Genomic DNA, 19,417 nt, shown 5'->3' with positions numbered 1-19,417 from the left:
GAAATGACTCATATGGCTTTCATCTATAGGTAAGATGAGCAGCTAGGTGGCACAATGGATAAAATGCTGAGCCTGACTGGAGTCAGGAAGACTCACCTTCCTAAGTTCAAATCTGGCCTCAAACACTAGCTAGCTATATAACCCTAGGCAAGTCACATCACCCTGTTTTTCTGTTTCCTCATCTATAAAATAAGCTGGAGAGAGAAATGGCAAACCACTTCAGTATCTTTGCCAAGATAACCCCAAAAGGGGTCACAAAGAGTCAGACACAACTGAAAAATGACTTAACAACACAAGTAAGAAGGGAAGAATTAAATGAATTTTAGACTATAAAACACTGAACATTTCCAACAAAGTGGTTCTTATTAATGTATTAAAATCATATTACTCCTGGAAGATGTGATAACAAAAATAACTTTACTTGACCCCCTAATTATTAGTATCAAATGAGACATAAAATAGGGAGAGAAATGATGTCAATAGAACTTAGCCACTGTCATAGAGAATGTCTGGTCCAGAGTTCTATCCAGAAAAAATGTTTCTATGTACATTAGTAATGTTCTCCAGATGTTTCTGTTGGCACATGACTTTGTGCTGATTGCATTAATCCTCAGAACACTGCAGAGACTATTTTATTAGATCTTTAATCATTAAAAGAGTTTGGCCTAAGGATGTAGGCAGAAAAACAACAGTAACTAGAATTTGATGAATTGAATGAACAATGCCTATTGTTAATACCCCAATGTGTGTCTGACAACCCATACAAGTGGCTCATCTTCTATGTATCTCTATCTCCATCTCTTTCTCCAACACAGTATATGGATACTGAAATGGGCCCTAAATTGAATGGGAGGAAGGTGGGCTAAATAGCCTTTGGGAAATTGTTCAGTTACCTGCCATTTAACCTTTAGGCATTTAAGCCTCAATGGAGGTTTATTTTCTTTTCATAACAATTTTCTTCTAGTGATTCTGCATGGTGGCATGTAATAGAATACAGTAGGAACTATAGAACTACAATGGCACTACCCAGAGGGTATTGAAGAGGTGGGTTGTGGGTGTGAGTTAGTTGAAATACTTCACTCAAAAAATATCATTCAAGACTATCAGCAGAATAGAGAAGGAGGTGGGTCAACTGTGGCAAAAGTGAGGGATACCTGCCCAACAATCCGTTTGCTCCTTTGGTTTCCAACCAGAGTCAAGAGATGCAAAGGAAACCTCCCACGACAGTAGTGTATTTACAGGAGGACACGAACAAAAGTTTTGGATTAGAGAACATGGATGAGTTGTAATCCATGTTATGTGAGGGATACTTTATCGTGGTCACAGATCCATCTAAATATCAAAGTTGAAGGAGAAGCAGGCAGAGTTAAAAGTGCTGCCTAGTCTTACACATTGGGTTAGCAGATTGTGTAGGACTAGGGCTTTAAGCTAAATATTCATATTTACAGTGGAGAGGGGTTCTTATGCAAGCATGGCTGAGATAGCAATGATACTTTTTAAAAAAGAATAATTCCTCAGTAATACAGAAAATTTAATGTTTTGGAGTTAATATGTTGATTATTGAAAAAAGTATGTTACAATAATGTAAACAAACTATTTCATTTAATATATTAATAGCAGGAAAAATTAATAAAGAATAAGGTGATTTCAATTGGTTTAAATAAATTTACAGAATACTTTCAGTGTTTATATATATATATGTATATATATATTTAGAGAGAGAGCACATTCCTTAAAAATATTTATTTTTATAAGAATTTATTATGTCTCACTTCCACTGACTACCCCCGCCCCCAGCAAACCGTTAAAAAAATGGAAAACCCTTTCCACCAATTGTCCATTCCTCTCTAGTAGGAGGGGAGTGGTCCTCAGGATTTGCAGTTTATGATCGCATCAATCAGAGTTCTCAAGTCTTTTAAAATTTTTTTTCCTTTGTAATGTCATATAAATTGTTCTCCTAATTTTGCTCTCTTACCTCTTTATCAATTCATTAGAGGTCTTCCCAATTTCTTCTGAAACTATTTTGTCATTTCTCATTGCACTCTAATATCTCATTATGTTCTTCTACCATAATTCATTTAGCCATTCCCCAGTGGATGGGCACCCCCTTCCTTTCTATTTTTTTTTTGGTTACTATGAAAAGAACTATTATACACATTTTTGCATCTATGCACCCTTTTCCTACATGAGACATTCTTTCTGGTTTATAAATAAGTGAACTGAAGTTCTGGTTTGACATGTATGCTTAATAAATAAAAATCAACCCTACGCAGCTAGCACAATAACTTCTACATAGTACCATTTTAATAAATACTTGTTAATTGATCTTTACTTTTACTTCTTGAACAACTTAATTTTTATCGAATATTCCCCATATTCTTATTTTTTTCATTCTATACTGTTACTGGAAATATTATAAACACTAAGAACTCTCTAGGATTGATCTATGGGGATTTTTTTTTTTTAATGTTCATCGTATGTCTATCGCTTCAACACCCTATGTGCCCTGGCACATTCTCATATCCAAAGATGCCCCACAGAGAACTGGTGTTAGACATTCTGTTGCCCTGTGCAAATGTCGTCTCCCATACAATAAACATGTTTCCTAGGCTTACATATCCTTGGCTATCTGACGAAGGAGCTGTAATCATCTGTCCCTTGAGATGGCTATGCTAGTTGCCTGAGATGAGGAAAATACATAATGACCACTTTACTCAATAATTGCAATATGTTTTATTATCATGATACAAAAATTTAATAAGCCATATCCTAGTTGATTTATGAATTTTTCTTAATTTATAATCTCTTCAGTATTTGCATGCTTTTTTTCTGAGTTCTCCACTCACCTCTTCTAAAGCAAAAAAAAAAAAAAAAAGGTTTGCTGTATTTTGGTATTAAATGACATTTCCTTTATCTCAAGCAACATAATCAGACTGTCAGAAATGATACTTTCATCCTGGTTAATAATCAAAGCTCTAGATACTATGGCAGCAAATGTTTTTGTTAGACAAATGACTAATTTGAGGTTTATTTAAAATTGTTTTAATTTTACATAGATTTATTTTCCTTGCTAATTAAGTTCAGTGATTTATTATTATTTGTTGTACATTATTTGTATTTTTGTTTTGTTTTTCAATTGTGACCTATGATCCGACGAATTTACAGTGTGATAATTCCTTCCACTTTTGCAGGGGGCATCTCATTTAGTCTTAGAGAATTTCCTGGGGCACTGAGAGATTAAGTGACCTACCCATGGTCACATGAACTTGGATTAGGTTTTTTTGATCCCAATGTCACCCTTTAAACATTATGCCACATACTCTTTAATGATTTGTTATATTGTAGATTTTGTTCAGTTTTTCTTCCATTTGATGATTTTTCAGCCAGCCAGCTCGACTTTGCAATTTATGAGATTAAAAATTTAGATTCAGTTGTTGTTCAGTCATTTTATTAATCATGTCCAACTCTTCACGACCCCATTTGGGGTTTTCTTTGCAAAGATACTGAATTGGTGTGCCATTTCTTTCTCCAGCTCATTTTACAGAGGCAAACAGTTTTAAGTGGGTTGCTCAGGGTCCCACAGCTAGTATGTGTCTGAGGCCAGATTTGAACTCGGGAAGATGAGTCTTCTTGCCTCCAGGTACTTTCTCCATCGTGCCACCTCGCTACCCTCCAAATTTAGATAACATCAGTTAAATCTGCCTGCACCTTCTGAGCTTAAAGAGCTAAATAAAAATAAGCAAAGGGGTTCCTGCACATGCATAGCAAATCACTTTCTTACCAGCCTTTAGTCGTAGACTATTGAATGTATGTAGGGAAAACAATGCCGTTATGCCAAAGGTTCAATTAAATGTATTTATGTTTTTATTTACATTTGTGCATTTATGTCCATGTTCCGAAATGTATAGTTAACTGACTTATGAAGCTATGACTTATAGAGCTGGAAAGGGGACCTTAAAAATCATCCAGTTCAAATCCAAATGGCATTTACAGGTGAGGAAACGAAAGCTCATAGAAGTAAAGTGACTTTCCCAAGCTCACACAGGCGATGAGTAGTTTCAAAGGTTAGTCTTGGGTCCTCTTGTCTCCAGATTCAATATTCCTTCTACTATATAGTATTGCTCTCTATCCAATTATATTTGTGATTAGACCTTCAATTAGATGAGTAAGACAGGAAATAGTAGCATTTTAAACTATCAATGTTTCTCTGTCACCTTAAAACCTTTACTGATTGAGCATTAATTGTCATAGAAGCCGTATCTTCATTTTCATATATATGTAAATTTATTTTCTTATGAACTTCTCCAGCAAGTCAGAAACCAAATAATATATGTGACTTGAAGGCCAGATATATTTAAAAGTCATACAGAATGCAACCACTTATGAATGTAGTATAGTTTGCCATAACAGGTCCATGATTTTTAATTAGTTAAAAGTAGTAATAAAGATATAATTTTGAGCCTCAGTTTGCCAGCATAAAACAGAAAAGAACATTTTTACAATCTGTCCATCTTCTGTACAAGACATAAAGGTGCATCATAGTTTGCCCTGGCTATACTTAACCAGAGTCATCTCATAAGAAATTTAGCTTTTAACATATGTCTGAGGTATGTTGATTATTACCACTAAATAATAAAACTAGATATTCTATTGCAAAAATTATTGTGAGACACAGAGAAACCAAGTTTTAATAACTTGAGATTTTCTAAAGCACATTAACTCAAACATTCCTTCCATAACAGTGTTCTTTTAAGAATACACTAGATAATTTCTTTTCATCTTTGATGATGCTAGAAGTTTATAGTGAGATGAACTCTGGAGGCAATATAACTTAAAGCAGAATTGACTTCTGATTTTAGAAAGAAAAAACAAGTTATGTAGTACAAGCTTTTCTGGGAGCCAGGAGTGCCACTTGCTGCTTCTAAGAGTGTGAAAAGAAGCCTGGATTTCCCCAGAACCCATTCACTTACAGGCTATTTTTACATGCATATTCACAAATGTGTGCATGCACACATGGCCTTCTATAAATGTTCTTAAGCTTCACAAAATTGTACATTGAATTCTTATTCTTATCTCCAAAGTAAGACCTTTGTCGTCAGTTACATTCTCAACTGAAAGATATTCAATCACTTTTTAATAGGACCACCTCTAGTAAATTTTATAAATGGTTTTCTTACTAAGAATCAGTTATGCTAGCTCTTCCAAGTCAAGTTAACACACCTCAAAGTATCTTGCCACCCAAGTTACAAAGATAATAGGTAGCATATCAGGTGTAATAAGATATTATTCATTGCTTCCTTCCTTCCTTCTTCATTTCCTTCCTTCCTTCCTTCTTTATTTCCTTCCTTCCTTCCTTCCTTCCTTCCTTCCTTCCTTCCTTCCTTCCTTCCTTCCTTCCTTCCTTCCTTCCCTTCTTTCCTTCCCTTCTTTCCTTTCCTTCCCTTCCCTTCCCTTCCCTTCCCTTCCCTTCCCTTCCTTCCCTGCCTGCCATTTTTGAGCAGTGGTAACTCATGTCAGAATTCCCATAACTACCAGTTGTTTCATTTTATGTCATGGATATATATTTTACTCAAATTTAGATTATCTTATAGAATATTGCCTGTAGATCACAGTCATGTGATTTTGTGTTTTCAATTCTATTATGCATTCCTATTATTTGTATCATATTTTTGCATTATTGCTTTTCTTTTCTATTCGTACTCATATATTAATCATTAGATAGGGTACTTCAGTGTTAGCTTGCTTTTTTCACACTTTTATTTATTATTCTCTATGTAGGTGATCTGAGTGGAACTGCTGACCATCAGTGATGCTTCCATTTGTTAATTTTCCAAGTAAAAACTCCAAACATGTGGATTTTTGGAGTAGCCTAGATTCCAATTCTTTGAGACTCTCCCATCTTCAGGCCTGTTTTTCATTACCCAGACTTGCTTTACATAATTTCTCTGCGAATCTTAACTATAGCATTTACCCTTATTTCTGTACATGTATAAACCAATAACATTTCATTTTAACCTGTACCTTTGATCGAGTATTTTGGAAAGAATGTAACATTCACAAAACAATGCATATTTGACTGTTTGGTGGCACTTGGTACATGCCAGTATATGGAAGGAATATTAGATTTACAGTCCTAGGACCTGGGTTCATATTCCAATTTTTCTACTTACTGGTTGTGTGACCCTGGGTAAGTCATTAAAATTTTTTCAGCCTCAGTTTTTTCTTCATGAAAATGAAGGAAATAAAATATAAAATAAAGGGGTTAATCTAGACAACTTCTGAGATTTCTTCCAGCTCTAAATATTTGATCTGATTTATTGTTGTTTCCCTGCTGCTTTTTGAGTGATACTAGCTATCCTTAGATTTAACTATCTTATCTTTACTCATGGAAGCAATTGAAAGGTTAACATTTTTTTTGCTTTTTCTAGAAGGTCTTACATTTTGCTTTCTGTCACAAATTTACCCACAAGTGACATCCACGAGAAAACAGTGGCCGGTCACACAGAAACTCAGCCAAACTTTTTTTTTTTAATCGATGTAAATCTCCTGTGCCGTTTAAATGTCGGAACTAAATTTACCAAACTTGGCAGATATGTAAAGCTGAGCAGGACTGCCAAGTGTTCCCAGTTTCAAGCAGAGATAGTTCTAACAGTTCCTGAAATACTTGTAGGAGGCACCTGGTGGTAATTGCAGTTTCACAATTCTTCCCAAGCGCCTACCTTGCTATCTGGCATCTCTGCACACAGATGATTATTACAGTGATGATAAAGTGTCAGAATAGAACAGTCCCAAAATAAAGCTCAGCCCCCAGAAGATAAACACATTCCCACAAAATATCTCTACTGGAGAACCCTTAGGAATCAGATAGAGGTTCCTGACATCACAGCCCAGCTGGTTATAACAAACATATTAAACACACACACACACACACACACATACATACACATACACGCATGCAACTTCTTTAATTTTTATTTTTTTTAATTTTGAACCAGGGGTTGTTGTCTGAGATTCTGCGTAAGGAAGAAGACCCTAGGACAGCCTCCCAATCTCTGTTGGTAAATCTGAGGGCCATGCAAAATTTCCTCAATCTGCCTGAAGTCGAGAGGGATCGTATCTATCAGGATGAGAGAGAGAGGAGTATGAACCCCAATGTGAGCATGGTATCTTCAGCCTCCAGCAGTCCAAGCTCCTCCAGAACCCCCCAGGTAAGATCGTAGTCCCATTAGCCTCTTTTTATCTTTCGTACTTGACAATTTTTTGGCACAAGTGATACACTTCACTCCCCAAATATGGGGATACGATGAGCCATACGTAACCATAATTCATTGAATAAATCAGTATTTTGATTGGATAAACACAGGTGCATAACAACAAAGACTATGCGATGATGTAAGAATTCCTTTCTTTTAGAAGTTTTCGTTAAGGCAGTTTTCATTATTCCAACCTCTGTCATACATGCTCTTCCCTGATATAGCTGTGAAAGAGGAAGCAAAATAGGGAGGGATACTAGATAGTTGGAGCTCAAAAATAATTGGGAATTTTACACAGTGCTATTTAATGATGATCTTCCCTAAGTATAGAAAAAATGAGTCTTGTGAGGCAGGAAGGTAACTATTTGTTATCACTTGAGATTACCTTCTTAGGTTGGCCCATCTATAGGATTCTGTAAGCTTCAGTGAGTCATTCATCATTCTACCCAAAGTATATATTTGTAAACACTATTCTCCTTGACAACCTTCTCACAGAAACCTGCTTTTAGAAGTCATATGTGCTCACCAACATCAAGGCAATTGCAGAAGTCTGAACCAAAAGTTCTAATAGAGACCTGAGAAGCTCAGTTCTAGTTAGCAGCATTTTCCCTCCCATTTCCTACTTTTTTAGTAATCACATGGCATGGCCATCTTGTTTTAGGGTTTGTACCACGTCTATAACATAGATAAGTTATAAGTTTCTTATGTACATGTGTATCCATATCTAAGACTTTTTACTCAGTTTTAAATCTGATTCAAATTTTTAATACTCTGATTATTGACAGAATATCATCTGAACACAGACAGGGTTTTGTTTTATTAAAAATACTTAAGGTTGTTCAGTAACATCTACATCTCAGCATTTTAGTATATGTTAAAATGTACTCTACAAATATTATGGATCCCACTATTTAGAACTAGATAAGGGACCATCTAGACTAGCACTCTCATTTCACACATAATGAGACTCAACTTCCAGGAATTCATGATTTGTCCAAGGTCATACAGTTAGTAACTATCAGAAGTGGGATTTGAACCCAGACTGCTGCTTGCTGTGTTCTGTCAATCAATCAATCAAGCAATCAATCAATATTTATTAAGGGCGTACTGTGCCAAGTACTGCACTAAGTTCTGGGGATACATAAAGAAGCCAAAACAGTCTCCAGTCTCAAGGAGCTTAACAGTCTAATGAAGGGAGACAATATGCAAACAAATACATATATAACACATATATATGTATACACACGTGTATACATATATGTACACACATACATACACATATACAAATTATATATAGGATAAATAGGAAATAATTAACAGAAGAAAGTCTCTAGAATTAAGATGGGTTGGGGAAAGTGTCCTGTAGAAACTGAGATGTTAGTTGAGTCTTAAAGGAAGTTAATAGAGGTCAGTAGTCAGAGCAGAGGAGGAAGAGTTTTCCAGATGGATTGTCTTCTTTGTAGAACAACCAGGAGAGCAGTGTCACTGGATAAAAGAGTGTGAGTATGAATTAGGGAGTAAGGTGTAGAAAGTTAAGAAAGGACTAGTTTATGAAGAGTTTTGAATGACAAATAAATCATTTTATATTTGCTCCTGGAGATAATAAGGAGCCATTGGAGTTTACTGGGGTGATGGTGGTGATATGATCCAATCTATGTTTTAGGAAAATCACTTTAGTTGCTGGATGGAGAATGGATTGCAATGGGGAGAGACTTGAGGCAGGCAGCTCCACCCACAGTCTATTACAATAATCCTGGTGTGAGGTGAGGAGGGCCTGTGCCAGAGTGATGACAGCGTCAGAAGAGAGAAAGGGAAATGTTGCAAAGGTGAAATTGACAGGTCTTGGCAACAATATGGATATGGAGGATGAGAAACATTGAGGAATCCAGGATGACTCCTAGGTGGAGAACCTGGGGGACTGGGGAGCTGATGTTGCCCTCTACAGTAATAGGGAGGGTAGGAGGCAGGAAGGGTTTAGAGGGAAAGATGATGAGTTCTGTTTTGGACATATTGCGTTTAAGATGTTTGCTACATATCCAGTTCAAGATCTCTGTAAGGCAATTGCAGATGTGAGATTGGAGGACAGCAAAGAAATTGGAGCAGGAAAGGTAGATTTGAGACTCAATCCATGGGAGCTAATGGTATAGAGGGAAAAGAGAAGAGGATACAGGACAGAACCCTAAGGGACACCTAAGGTTAGAGGGTGTGATCTGAAGGAGGATCCAGACAGAGAGGTCAGATAGGTTGGAGGAAAACAGGAGAGCTGGTGTACTGAAAACTTAGAGAGGAGAGAGTATCAGGATAGGGAGCATGATCAGCACTGTCAAAGACTGCAGAGAGGTCAAGGAGAAGGAGGATTAAGAAAAGACTGTTGATTTGTCTGCTAAGAGATTATTAAAACAGTTTTGGTGGTATAAGGTCAAAAGTCAGATTATAAAGGGTTAAGAAGAGAGTTTGAGGAGAGAATGTGGAGGCACCTAATGTAGATGACCTTTTTTAAGGAGCTTAGCTATAAAGGGCAGAAGAGATGACAGCAGGGATGGAAGGATCAAGTGAGAGCTTTTCCAGGACAGACATGGGCATATCGTAGACAGTAGGAAATGATCCAGTAGATGGAGTGAGATTGAAGATAAGTGATCAAGTAGGGATGGCAGAGGAGGCAATCTGTTGAAAATGGGTTAGAATGGGATTACCTGAACAAGCAGAGCATTACCCTTGACAAAGGAGCAAGTTCACTTTATCACATGAGAGATGAAGGGAGAGTTCCAAAAGGCATTTGAGTGAAAAGTGAGGAAGAGCAGAAAAGAGAAAGCTCACAGCAAATGGCCTCAATTTTTTTTCCCTGTAAAATATGAGGCAAGGTTCTCAGTATTGCTAATATCAGGATGTCTGCACTTTGGTTAATTTTAACTTTTGGTTTTCATGTACAAAAAAGACTATTGGAACAAAAGATTCTCTTTCTTGATTGCTTTGGAGTTGTGTTGCCTGGCATTCATTTGCATTTTTGCACTAGTTATTAATTGGAAGAGTTCTTAATTTTTATTCCATTTATTCACTAATATTTATTCACTCACTAAAAACAAAGCCAGTGTTTTCCAAAAAAGTTCAATCACATTTTCTTCATTCAGTTATTATAGTACTTTCCATATATTTATTAATACTTGTTAACCACATCGCTGGTTTGATTGTTTTGTACTTATATCCTTTATGGCAACTTTCTAACAGAATTGTATTCGAGGAACATTATTGAAGACATAGTATCTTTCAAGCATGAAACGTTCTGCAATTCCATAAGTAGAAATAGTTATTTACTTCCTCCACATAGTCAAAAATTCTAGTTAGAAAATTCCTAGACATGTTTCCTTTGGAGACCAATTTAATTTCAGTGGTTTCTGAACACTTTTGAAAATAATTTTGACTACTTAAAAGTCTTCTATGAATGTAGTCAAAACACTATTTGATCAGTCTCTTGTTCCTTTTAATGTTTGAGTAAAAGGTGAATAATTATACTTTCAAAATACTTATGGCATTGTCTATTCAGAATAGAATGAAAACTTGGCTTTTGTCATGACAAATGGTCTGGAGAAGTCACCTTATTTCCCCTCCCTCCCTCACTCAGCGACTTTGATCACCTGACATTATATCCTCTTTTTACTTATCCTGTGTTTTTTTTTTTTTCTGGAATAGTATCCAAGTGCAGTCAGAGAAATGACAGTATTATAAGTTTAAAAATAAATACCTCCCCTCCTAAATAAATCTGAAACATTCACTACCTTCTTTCTCTTAATTAACCCTTCCATTGACAGCTACCAATTTCCATTGGATATCTCTTTAGTTCCTTCTGCAACTTTTCTCAGCAAACACTTATTAAACATCATGTGAAAGCATATTTTGAGTCACATTTGCAGAAATATCCTTTCCATCTCTACAGCCATGATCCTGTGAGCTTAAGGGTAGGGATTTTCCTCATTATGAAGGAGATGGAGAAATCTTTTGAGTCTGCCCTAAGGAGGAAGATAGACTTTTCAATCAGAAAAGAAGTCAACAGTCCTTGAAGCTTTACCAGGGGGCATTTTGGATGTGCTAGATGTTATTCCACAGAGCTATACCACAGAGCTGACAGGGAGGTTGAGAAAAAGGAAATGGACTTGTTGAAAAAAAAATTATTTGAGGAAGTAGATTTAGTTTATTATTAAAACAAAGGTGGTGAGTTAGACCATTGATGGTATGGATGGAGTTATTATTTTCTAATCTAAATTACCTTCCACTTGTTCAGCATCAATTTATGATTGTTTAACAGAGATCTCAGGTAAGGGAAGGAAGGCATTGATAATGTAAGGAGATTGCTACAGTCAGCTTCGAGAAGCCATTGTAGGTATTCTCAGGTGGATTTCCCAGTGCCCCCTCCCTGCCCCAAATCTTTTGTGCTTTACATATTCCTCTAAATTTGTAAATAGCTCTGTACCATATGTCCTTCCAGACACAGGTATAGTTCAAGTCAGTGAATAATTATCAATGGGCAGTATAGTGGATAGAAAATATGAGATATTCTTTCTTGTAAGGGAGTCACCAAGAGGATTGAGGATTCTATGGAGAGTAGGCTTCCTTCCTCTAAGAAAACCAAAGTTTAGATGATATATGTTATCAGTTCTCACTAACCCAGGGCATTGAATATAATTTGTTGCTCAACATGCTAGCCACTGACAGTGGTTCTAAGAAGGCAACAGTTAAAGGTTGTAAAGCCCCCAGCCTGTTGTCACTACTCATCAAAGACTTACTGCAAAGGACCTTTACTGAAATGGGAAGCAAAAACATGTAGCAGCCTTGTGGATCAAATTGATAGAAACATTTTAGGGTTATGCAAGTCCTGAGGAGCACAGACACCTTCTATATTGTCCTTCATTTGCCTCTGAAGCTGATGGGAAATCATTCAATTAAAACGAGCACGACAGAATACATAAAATCTCAATATGAGTTTAAGAAAATGAAAAAGGCATATCAAAGGCATTCTGAAGCCTGCTTTTATGAAATGAAATTTTGTTTCATTTCCACTGATTTCCTAGGTGAAATTAGGTGACTGTCTGGGTAGCATAATGATGATAATGATGAGAAACCATACATACTCAAATGACATACGTATAGCTTTAATAAAGAATGAGAGAGACTCAGGGGAGTGCATTAAATTGAGTAATAATTTATTATTTAGAGACCTCTTCCCATTTACTCATTTTTTATGGGAGAATTGGTTCTTCCTTCAAGGTTTGTCATTTTTAGGAAGAAAAAGAGTAACTCAATGTGTTTTATGGTTTAGTTTTCCAATCAGACTTTAATAATTGCTGATAGTTTAGTTTAGTGCCCAGGCTACCTGTCTTACCTGTGATCCATTCAGTACACAATGAGTGAGAGGGAGAGTACAATGTTGACAGGGCCCTAAACGTCCTATAGGAATGCACTGCAATTATTTCCAATCACAATTAACCTGATTAGAATAATGGACAGGAAGTGTCCCTCTGTAGCTAATGCAGTTTGGCATCAGCTGACTGAAATCCTTTGATAATTTCTGCACAGATGGCTGGGCTGAAAGCAGCACTTTTTTAATTATTATTTTCATGGTCTCTTGGTAGGCCAAAACCTCGACACCGACAACAGACCTCCCCATTAAGGTGGAAGGCGCCAACGTCAACATCACAGCTGCCATTTATGACGAGATCCAACAGGAGATGAAAAGGGCCAAGGTGTCTCAGGCCCTCTTTGCCAAAGTGGCTGCCAATAAAAGTCAGGTGAGTGGTTTTTTAAAAGAGCAAATGCTAGGGCTGGAATTAGACCTTTTTCCTCCTCCCACCAATAAAAATACATCTGTTCCTATAATAATAATAACAATAATAATCCCTAGGGAATCTGTCATGTTACACCTTTTGTCTTCAGCATGGCTTATGTTATGGTTTGCTTTTACTTTCAACAGGGGATAAACAGAGTGCAATTTATAATCCAGATTTAAATATTATATCTACATTTATGTGTGTATTATTTATATATATAAACTTTTATTATACATGTATAATATATAATGGAGAATGTGGGGCTACCTTTTTTCACATCTACATGTATACACATGTGTATACACATCCTTTTTGTCATACATCTATATGCATGCCTATGTATATGTACATATGCCTTTTGTCATGTATACGTATATGCATGTATATGACAAAAATCAGCCCTACATTTTCCTCCTTTCCAAATTCTCAGATTTGCTCTTCTTCATGCTAAATCTTGAATGAGCAAAACAGCATACTTACAAGGTTATAGCCAGGTAACATCCCCTCCTTTCTTATTCCCAGCAGGGGATAGACTTACTTTGTTATAATAACCACTTCTCACAAGCCCTAGAGACACCTTGGGATGTCAGGTGTTTCTTTTATGTGTAGTTTTTTTCATGCAGAAAACATACATGGGGGAGTCCAGAGTAAGTGTTAAAATCCTTAAAGGGAAAAGAACTAGCTTATCCAGTAACATTTTTCAGAGTATGGGAAATGTGGTGAAAGTGGTACTCTGGGGAAAAGGGTAGACAGCTGCTTAGGTTTTGGTTTTTTTTTTAACTTTTGAAGCAGCTCTAGTTGATAGGATATTATCTGTCTAAACTTGTTTAAAGGGGTAGCTTCTGACCTGTCCCAGGACCAGTATATTTAAGCCCATATTTGCTTATGATGGGGACACTTCTGAAAGATATATCTTGGAGTAAACACAATTTGGTGAAAGCATATGCCTGAGTCAGTATTCTCTTTGTACTTAGATTCTTGGCTCTGACTATCTCTCTGACCTTGAATGAATAACAGACCTCTCCATTCTTCTGTTTATTCAGTAGTGGCTTGAAGTTTGTCATCTACCATGTCTTTAGTTGAACAGAAAGACAGCTTATTGAATATATTTTTGAATCAAGAAAAAAAGAAGATAATTCAGTTTTTAATAAAAGCACAGAAACACAAAATTGAAAGAAATTGAAATAAGACATTACAAATAACAATATATACTTAGAGGATAAGCTTTCTCACATTGTTCTGAGAGTAATATGATGTGATTTAGTTTTCTGGTACAATCTAGGGAAAAATATCAGTGGTATTCATTAAAAAAATGGAACTTGATTGTTCTAACTCTACATTCTAGTTAGTGTTCTCTTAAAATGTTTATTCTTATCATTGAAATCCATGAATTATAACTTACAAAGCATGGAGTCCAGAAATATTATGGAATACATAAAAAGAAAATGCTATCCAAACCTCTTAAGTAGTTAAATGCATAAAATCCCAAGTACCACATGGCAAACTATAATGAGAGTTGGGGCTGCTAAATGAATAAAGCTGTTAAATGCATAATGCCACTTGGCAAAACTACTGTGCGTTTAATGGTTTTCCACTATGTAATAAATGACATATGTGGTCAATGTGCAGTGTGGATAAAAGCTACACAATTGATTTTGCAAACGTGTGCCTTATTCTCCACTTCATGTAAATATCAGCATTTTACATAGTTCTCCAAATGCATACTTTGGTAAAGAACCTTCAAGAATAACTGAGGACCACAGTCTGTGAAGCTTACTTAGAATGTCAACAATCTTCCTGTGGATTTTATGCTCTGAGCCCTGGAAATAAGGAGTCACGAAACTACCCAAAATAATTTTGATAGCTCAGTGATTCTGGTGTCTGCCAATTAGTGAAATCTTAGCTTTGCCACTAATTGCTATTTTCCATTAAGAATTAAGGTAGCAATTTTCCCAGAATTTGGGAGAAAAAGACAGTTTCTAGATTTTACTCTGAGTCCAAATGAAAGAAAGCTACATTAAAGTAAAGAGGTATGGAGATACATTTTTTTAATGGGGGCACCTTTTAAAGTTCTCATTTAGGAATTGGAGTCCTAGCAACAAGTTCTAAAGATGGTAAGTGGCCAAACTTTTTTTAAACAAGACAATACTTTGCAAAATGTTCCCTATTTATGTTGACAGTTTGATGAAAATTGTTTACTCTGACATTTTATTTTTGTTGTTCATTTTCAGTCACATTTGAGTCCTTACAATCCCATTTGGGGTTTTCTTGGCAAAGATACTGGAGTGGTTTGCCAGTCACTTCTCTGGCTATTTTATAACTGAGGAAACTAAGGCAAATGGTTAAATGACTTGCTCAGGGTCACACAGCTAGTAAGTGTCTGAGGCCAGATTTGAACTCACAAAATTGAGTCTTCCTGACTCCAGACCCAGCACTCTATCCACTGTGCCACCTAGCTGCCCTTTCATATTTTATTACTTATTCATAAAGCCTTGAGCTTTTTCTAAATGAGTTTGGTAAAAACCCAAACACACAATTCATTAAAGGAATTTATACCTTGCACAATACATTCTCTGACTTAATGTCTTTTGCTTGCATTTGATCACTACTAAACAACATTTTGAGTGCCTGCTAGTACACAATCAGGCCATTATATAGGGTAACTTAAATGGTCTCAACTAGTTTGTCCTGAGTTTACGTAAAACTCAGTAAGCATATAATAATAGTAACTAGCATCACTATGGAATTTTAAGGTTTGCAAAGCACTTTATATATGTTCTTATTTGATTCTCATCATTTATCCCATGCATGGTGTTAAGTGTTGTCCCACTTTCAAGGAGTTTGCATTCTATTGCTGCTCTTTCCGGTTAATGATATGAGCCAGGGATATGACGATAAATGAAGATGAGATAGGCCGTGTCATCTTTTCAGGAGTTGGCTCTGGCCTGTCTCAACAACCAGTGGCAGAGAAGCTCTGCATTTGTAAGTACATGACTCGGTTTCAGATGATCAGTTCACTGTGCCAAATCATGTTGCCCCTCAATGCAACATCACCATTTATACACAGGTTCAGGAAGTGCAGGGTTGGTTGGAAAGGGGAGAAGTGGAAGGATGGATGGTGTGTGACTACAGGGATAATCCTACAGCCAGTAAATCTTTATTGTTTGTTGAAAGTAGTACCTAAACATCATGAAGAAAAATTGGGGCTACCAGAGGGTGATGGCAAGAGCCCCAAATTAGGAATGAGAATACCTTGGTTCTATTACTATCTTTATGACTTTGGAGAAGTCACTTAATCTTTCACCCTTCAGTTACTCATTTATCAAATACTTACACTAGGCGAATTCTTAGGTCCCATCTATCTATCTATCTTTGAATCTTATAATTCCATTACTCCGTCCTATAGTAACCCCTACTTAAAGTTCTTGGCTATGGAAATAAGACTCTCACACTGATTTCCAGTGTGTCTATCTTTCAGTTTTGGGACCAGAAGGAGAGTGCTCTTTTCTACATTTTGGATGCTCCCAAGGGAAGAGACATACGCATTTAGAGAAACAGGGCTAGGCAACTCACTATCAAAGTCAGATGCCTTCTTTCCCCTGGAAAAAAAATGACAAATAATATTTTAATATGCAGGAGATTAGGAAAGTGGAGTAGGGAGGGTCACTGGTAGGAGTTGCAAGGATGGACTGAGTTTGGTTGGGCAAGCAATACCTGAGATTTCTCCTCTTAGCCCCCTTCTCCCTCAAAAAAGATTTTCACTCCTTATCCAGTAATTAGAAATCCTTTGGGATTAACAAATTTCTCTTTTAAAATGCAAATGCCCCCAGAAGACATCTGCTTTAAAATGAGAATAAGCTTTAATTTATTAAAATGTGAATTGTTTTTATCAGGCGAAGAGGATCATTTCCTAGATTAGTGAGGAAATAGGAATGTTGGTTTGAGGTCAGAGCAGAGGGAGGAGAAATTTGTAGGAAATATCTTTTTGGAGTGGAGGCTCTCAGCAGCTAGAGATTACCTTGGAGGATAGGGAGATGGGTAAGAGACAGATATAAAATCAATGTTTGACCTTCTTGGTAATTTTGGCTAGTGCTCAGTTGACAATTGGTAGAGCACTGAGAATCACTGACAGGTAAACGCATTGGGACATTTGGAAGAAACTTCAGATTTCAGCTTTATTCAGTTTAGCCTAGTCTCTTCAGCCTAGGCTAGTCTTGTCTACCTTCTCCAGTTCATTTAATCCCCATCCCTCTTTCACTCAGATGACAAAAAGATAAAATGAAGAGAAAGATTCCTCACTCTCCATTATTACCAGTATGGTCCAGTATAACATTCACTGGAATTTCAGTTCTTGAAGGCAACATGCCTTGTCCCCTGAAGACTGAGGGTCTTGTTCACATCTATTTTTGTGAGTCTTCTTTATAGGATCTTAGACTTAAACTGGAAAGAATCTTATATACTATTAAATTTCATTCTTTCATTTCAAAAATAAGAAAACTGAGGCACAGATACATTAAGGGGCTTGTCCAGAGTCACAGAGTTCTGAAGTGTCTGAAGTGGGATTTGAACCCAATTCTCTTTGACTCCAAGTATGTCACTCACTCAATTATACTATGTGCCTCCCAGTAACGTCTGTCAAGTCTGTAGTACGAAGTCATTGCGAAGCACTGGATACAAAAAAGGGGAATTTGATACCACATATTAATACCACTGAATCATGGAGTGTTACAGAATGAACAGCTGATGTAATTAAGTCACTTTGAAATTAAAAATATACCAAATTATAAAGTCCTATCAAACATTTTAGTTAAGCCCATTATTACTCTGTCTTTGTAGAGAGTCTGAAAAACTCTCAACCTTCAAGGCCATTTAAATGTCACCTCTTCTATGAAGCTTTCTTTGATCCCTCCAGGTCCACTGATTTGTCTTGTACTTATATATTACCATTCTTCATAAACTAAGATGACATTTTCAGTGACTGCACTTTGTGTAACTCAGTTAATGTATCACATCTGTCAGTGATCTGAAGAAATATTTAGTGCTAGAAGTTTGGATAAGTTTTAATTTTTATTACTATTTTTGCTTTTATGAAACCATTTCTTTAAGATTCTAGGCTGTGAGTTTTGTCTAAATTGCTTGGCAGTATAAGCCATTTAAAATATGCAGGTCTTCATTGTTTTAGTTTAATAAAAACAATAGTTAAAATCTTTCCCTCCTCTTTTAAAGTCTGGTGTATCTACCTCAGCCAAGCTAGAAGTACAGGGGCCACTCATGGTCCCAGTCCCGTAACTGATCAGCACAGAAGCATTGACCTTGTTTTCAGTCTGGGCCAGATTAACCCTCCTTAGGTACCTTGGTGGCACATTACCATGGACCTTGTAACATGGCAAATGGCTCATAGATTTTTTCCTGAGGAAATGTGGTATAATCCAAAGAAGGCTACACATGGAATTAGAGGAGACAGAGTTTATAGAACTGAGACAAATCACTTAGCTTCTCTGAGTATAATTTTCTTATCTGGAAAAATGAGGATAATATTGTTTGTACCTTACAGGATTATAGGTAAAGTTAAAAGGGATAAAGTATGTAAAATACTTCATAAACCTTCAAGCCTAAACATATAAATGTCAGCTCTTGTTATGCTCTTTTCCTGGTGTAGTGAGTGTAATGAAAAACTAATAACAATGGTTTTGGTTAGAGGGTTGGCCTCAGAAGCAGAAACATGAGAGTTTCAGTCCCACCTTTGGCATACACTGGCGGGCTCGTTGCTCTAGGCATCTCTCTAAGATGCTAAGTTCCGTTGGCAGAGGCCTGTTTTTTTAAAGTATCAAAGTATTAAAAAAGTATCAAAGTATTTCAAAGTATCAAATATAAAAAGTATTAGAGTATTTAAAAGTAGCAAAGTATAAAAAAGTAGCAAAGACCTGGTTTAAAAAAAAGTATCCACTTGGGATCATTTTTAGAGGGAGCAACATCCCTAATTAGTTTCTATCCTCGACTGACTGAATTTCTATAGAGTTGCTATCATTTGGGAAAGTATCATATTTAGGACTTCAGATCATAAGTTTTTCATTTAGTAAGAATATAAAATAGTAAAAAGAGTTCTTTTGGAGGGTGTCAATATTCTATTCTTAGCTTGTTGACTATAATAATAGCTAGCACATATGTATGTATATGTATATATACACACACACGTATGTGTTAACACTTTAAAATTTACAAATTACTTTACCTATATTATCTCATTTGATCCTTGCAACAACCTTGTGATATGGGTGTTATTACTTCCATTTTAAAGATAAGGAAACTGAGATCAAGAGTGTGCAAGAGACTTACTCAGGGTTT

General features: G+C 36.3%; 1 protein-coding gene across 1 annotated transcript in view; it reads left to right on the top strand.

Annotated features, from left to right (window-relative positions):
• The window catches only part of SATB2 (SATB homeobox 2), a 221,504-nt gene that overhangs the window by 138,614 nt on the left and 63,473 nt on the right, over positions 1 to 19,417 (top strand). Inside the window, exons 8-9 of the mRNA XM_072612809.1 lie at positions 6,996 to 7,208; positions 12,878 to 13,033. Of these exons, the coding sequence (XP_072468910.1) occupies positions 6,996 to 7,208; positions 12,878 to 13,033 (369 nt within the window). The remainder of the gene's footprint in view (positions 1 to 6,995; positions 7,209 to 12,877; positions 13,034 to 19,417) is intronic.

This window comes from Notamacropus eugenii, chromosome 5 (assembly GCF_028372415.1).
Source record: "Notamacropus eugenii isolate mMacEug1 chromosome 5, mMacEug1.pri_v2, whole genome shotgun sequence".
Taxonomy (NCBI): domain Eukaryota; kingdom Metazoa; phylum Chordata; class Mammalia; order Diprotodontia; family Macropodidae; genus Notamacropus; species Notamacropus eugenii.
The sequence above is the reverse complement of the archived record's forward strand: the minus strand, read 5'-3'. Positions and strand labels throughout refer to the sequence as shown.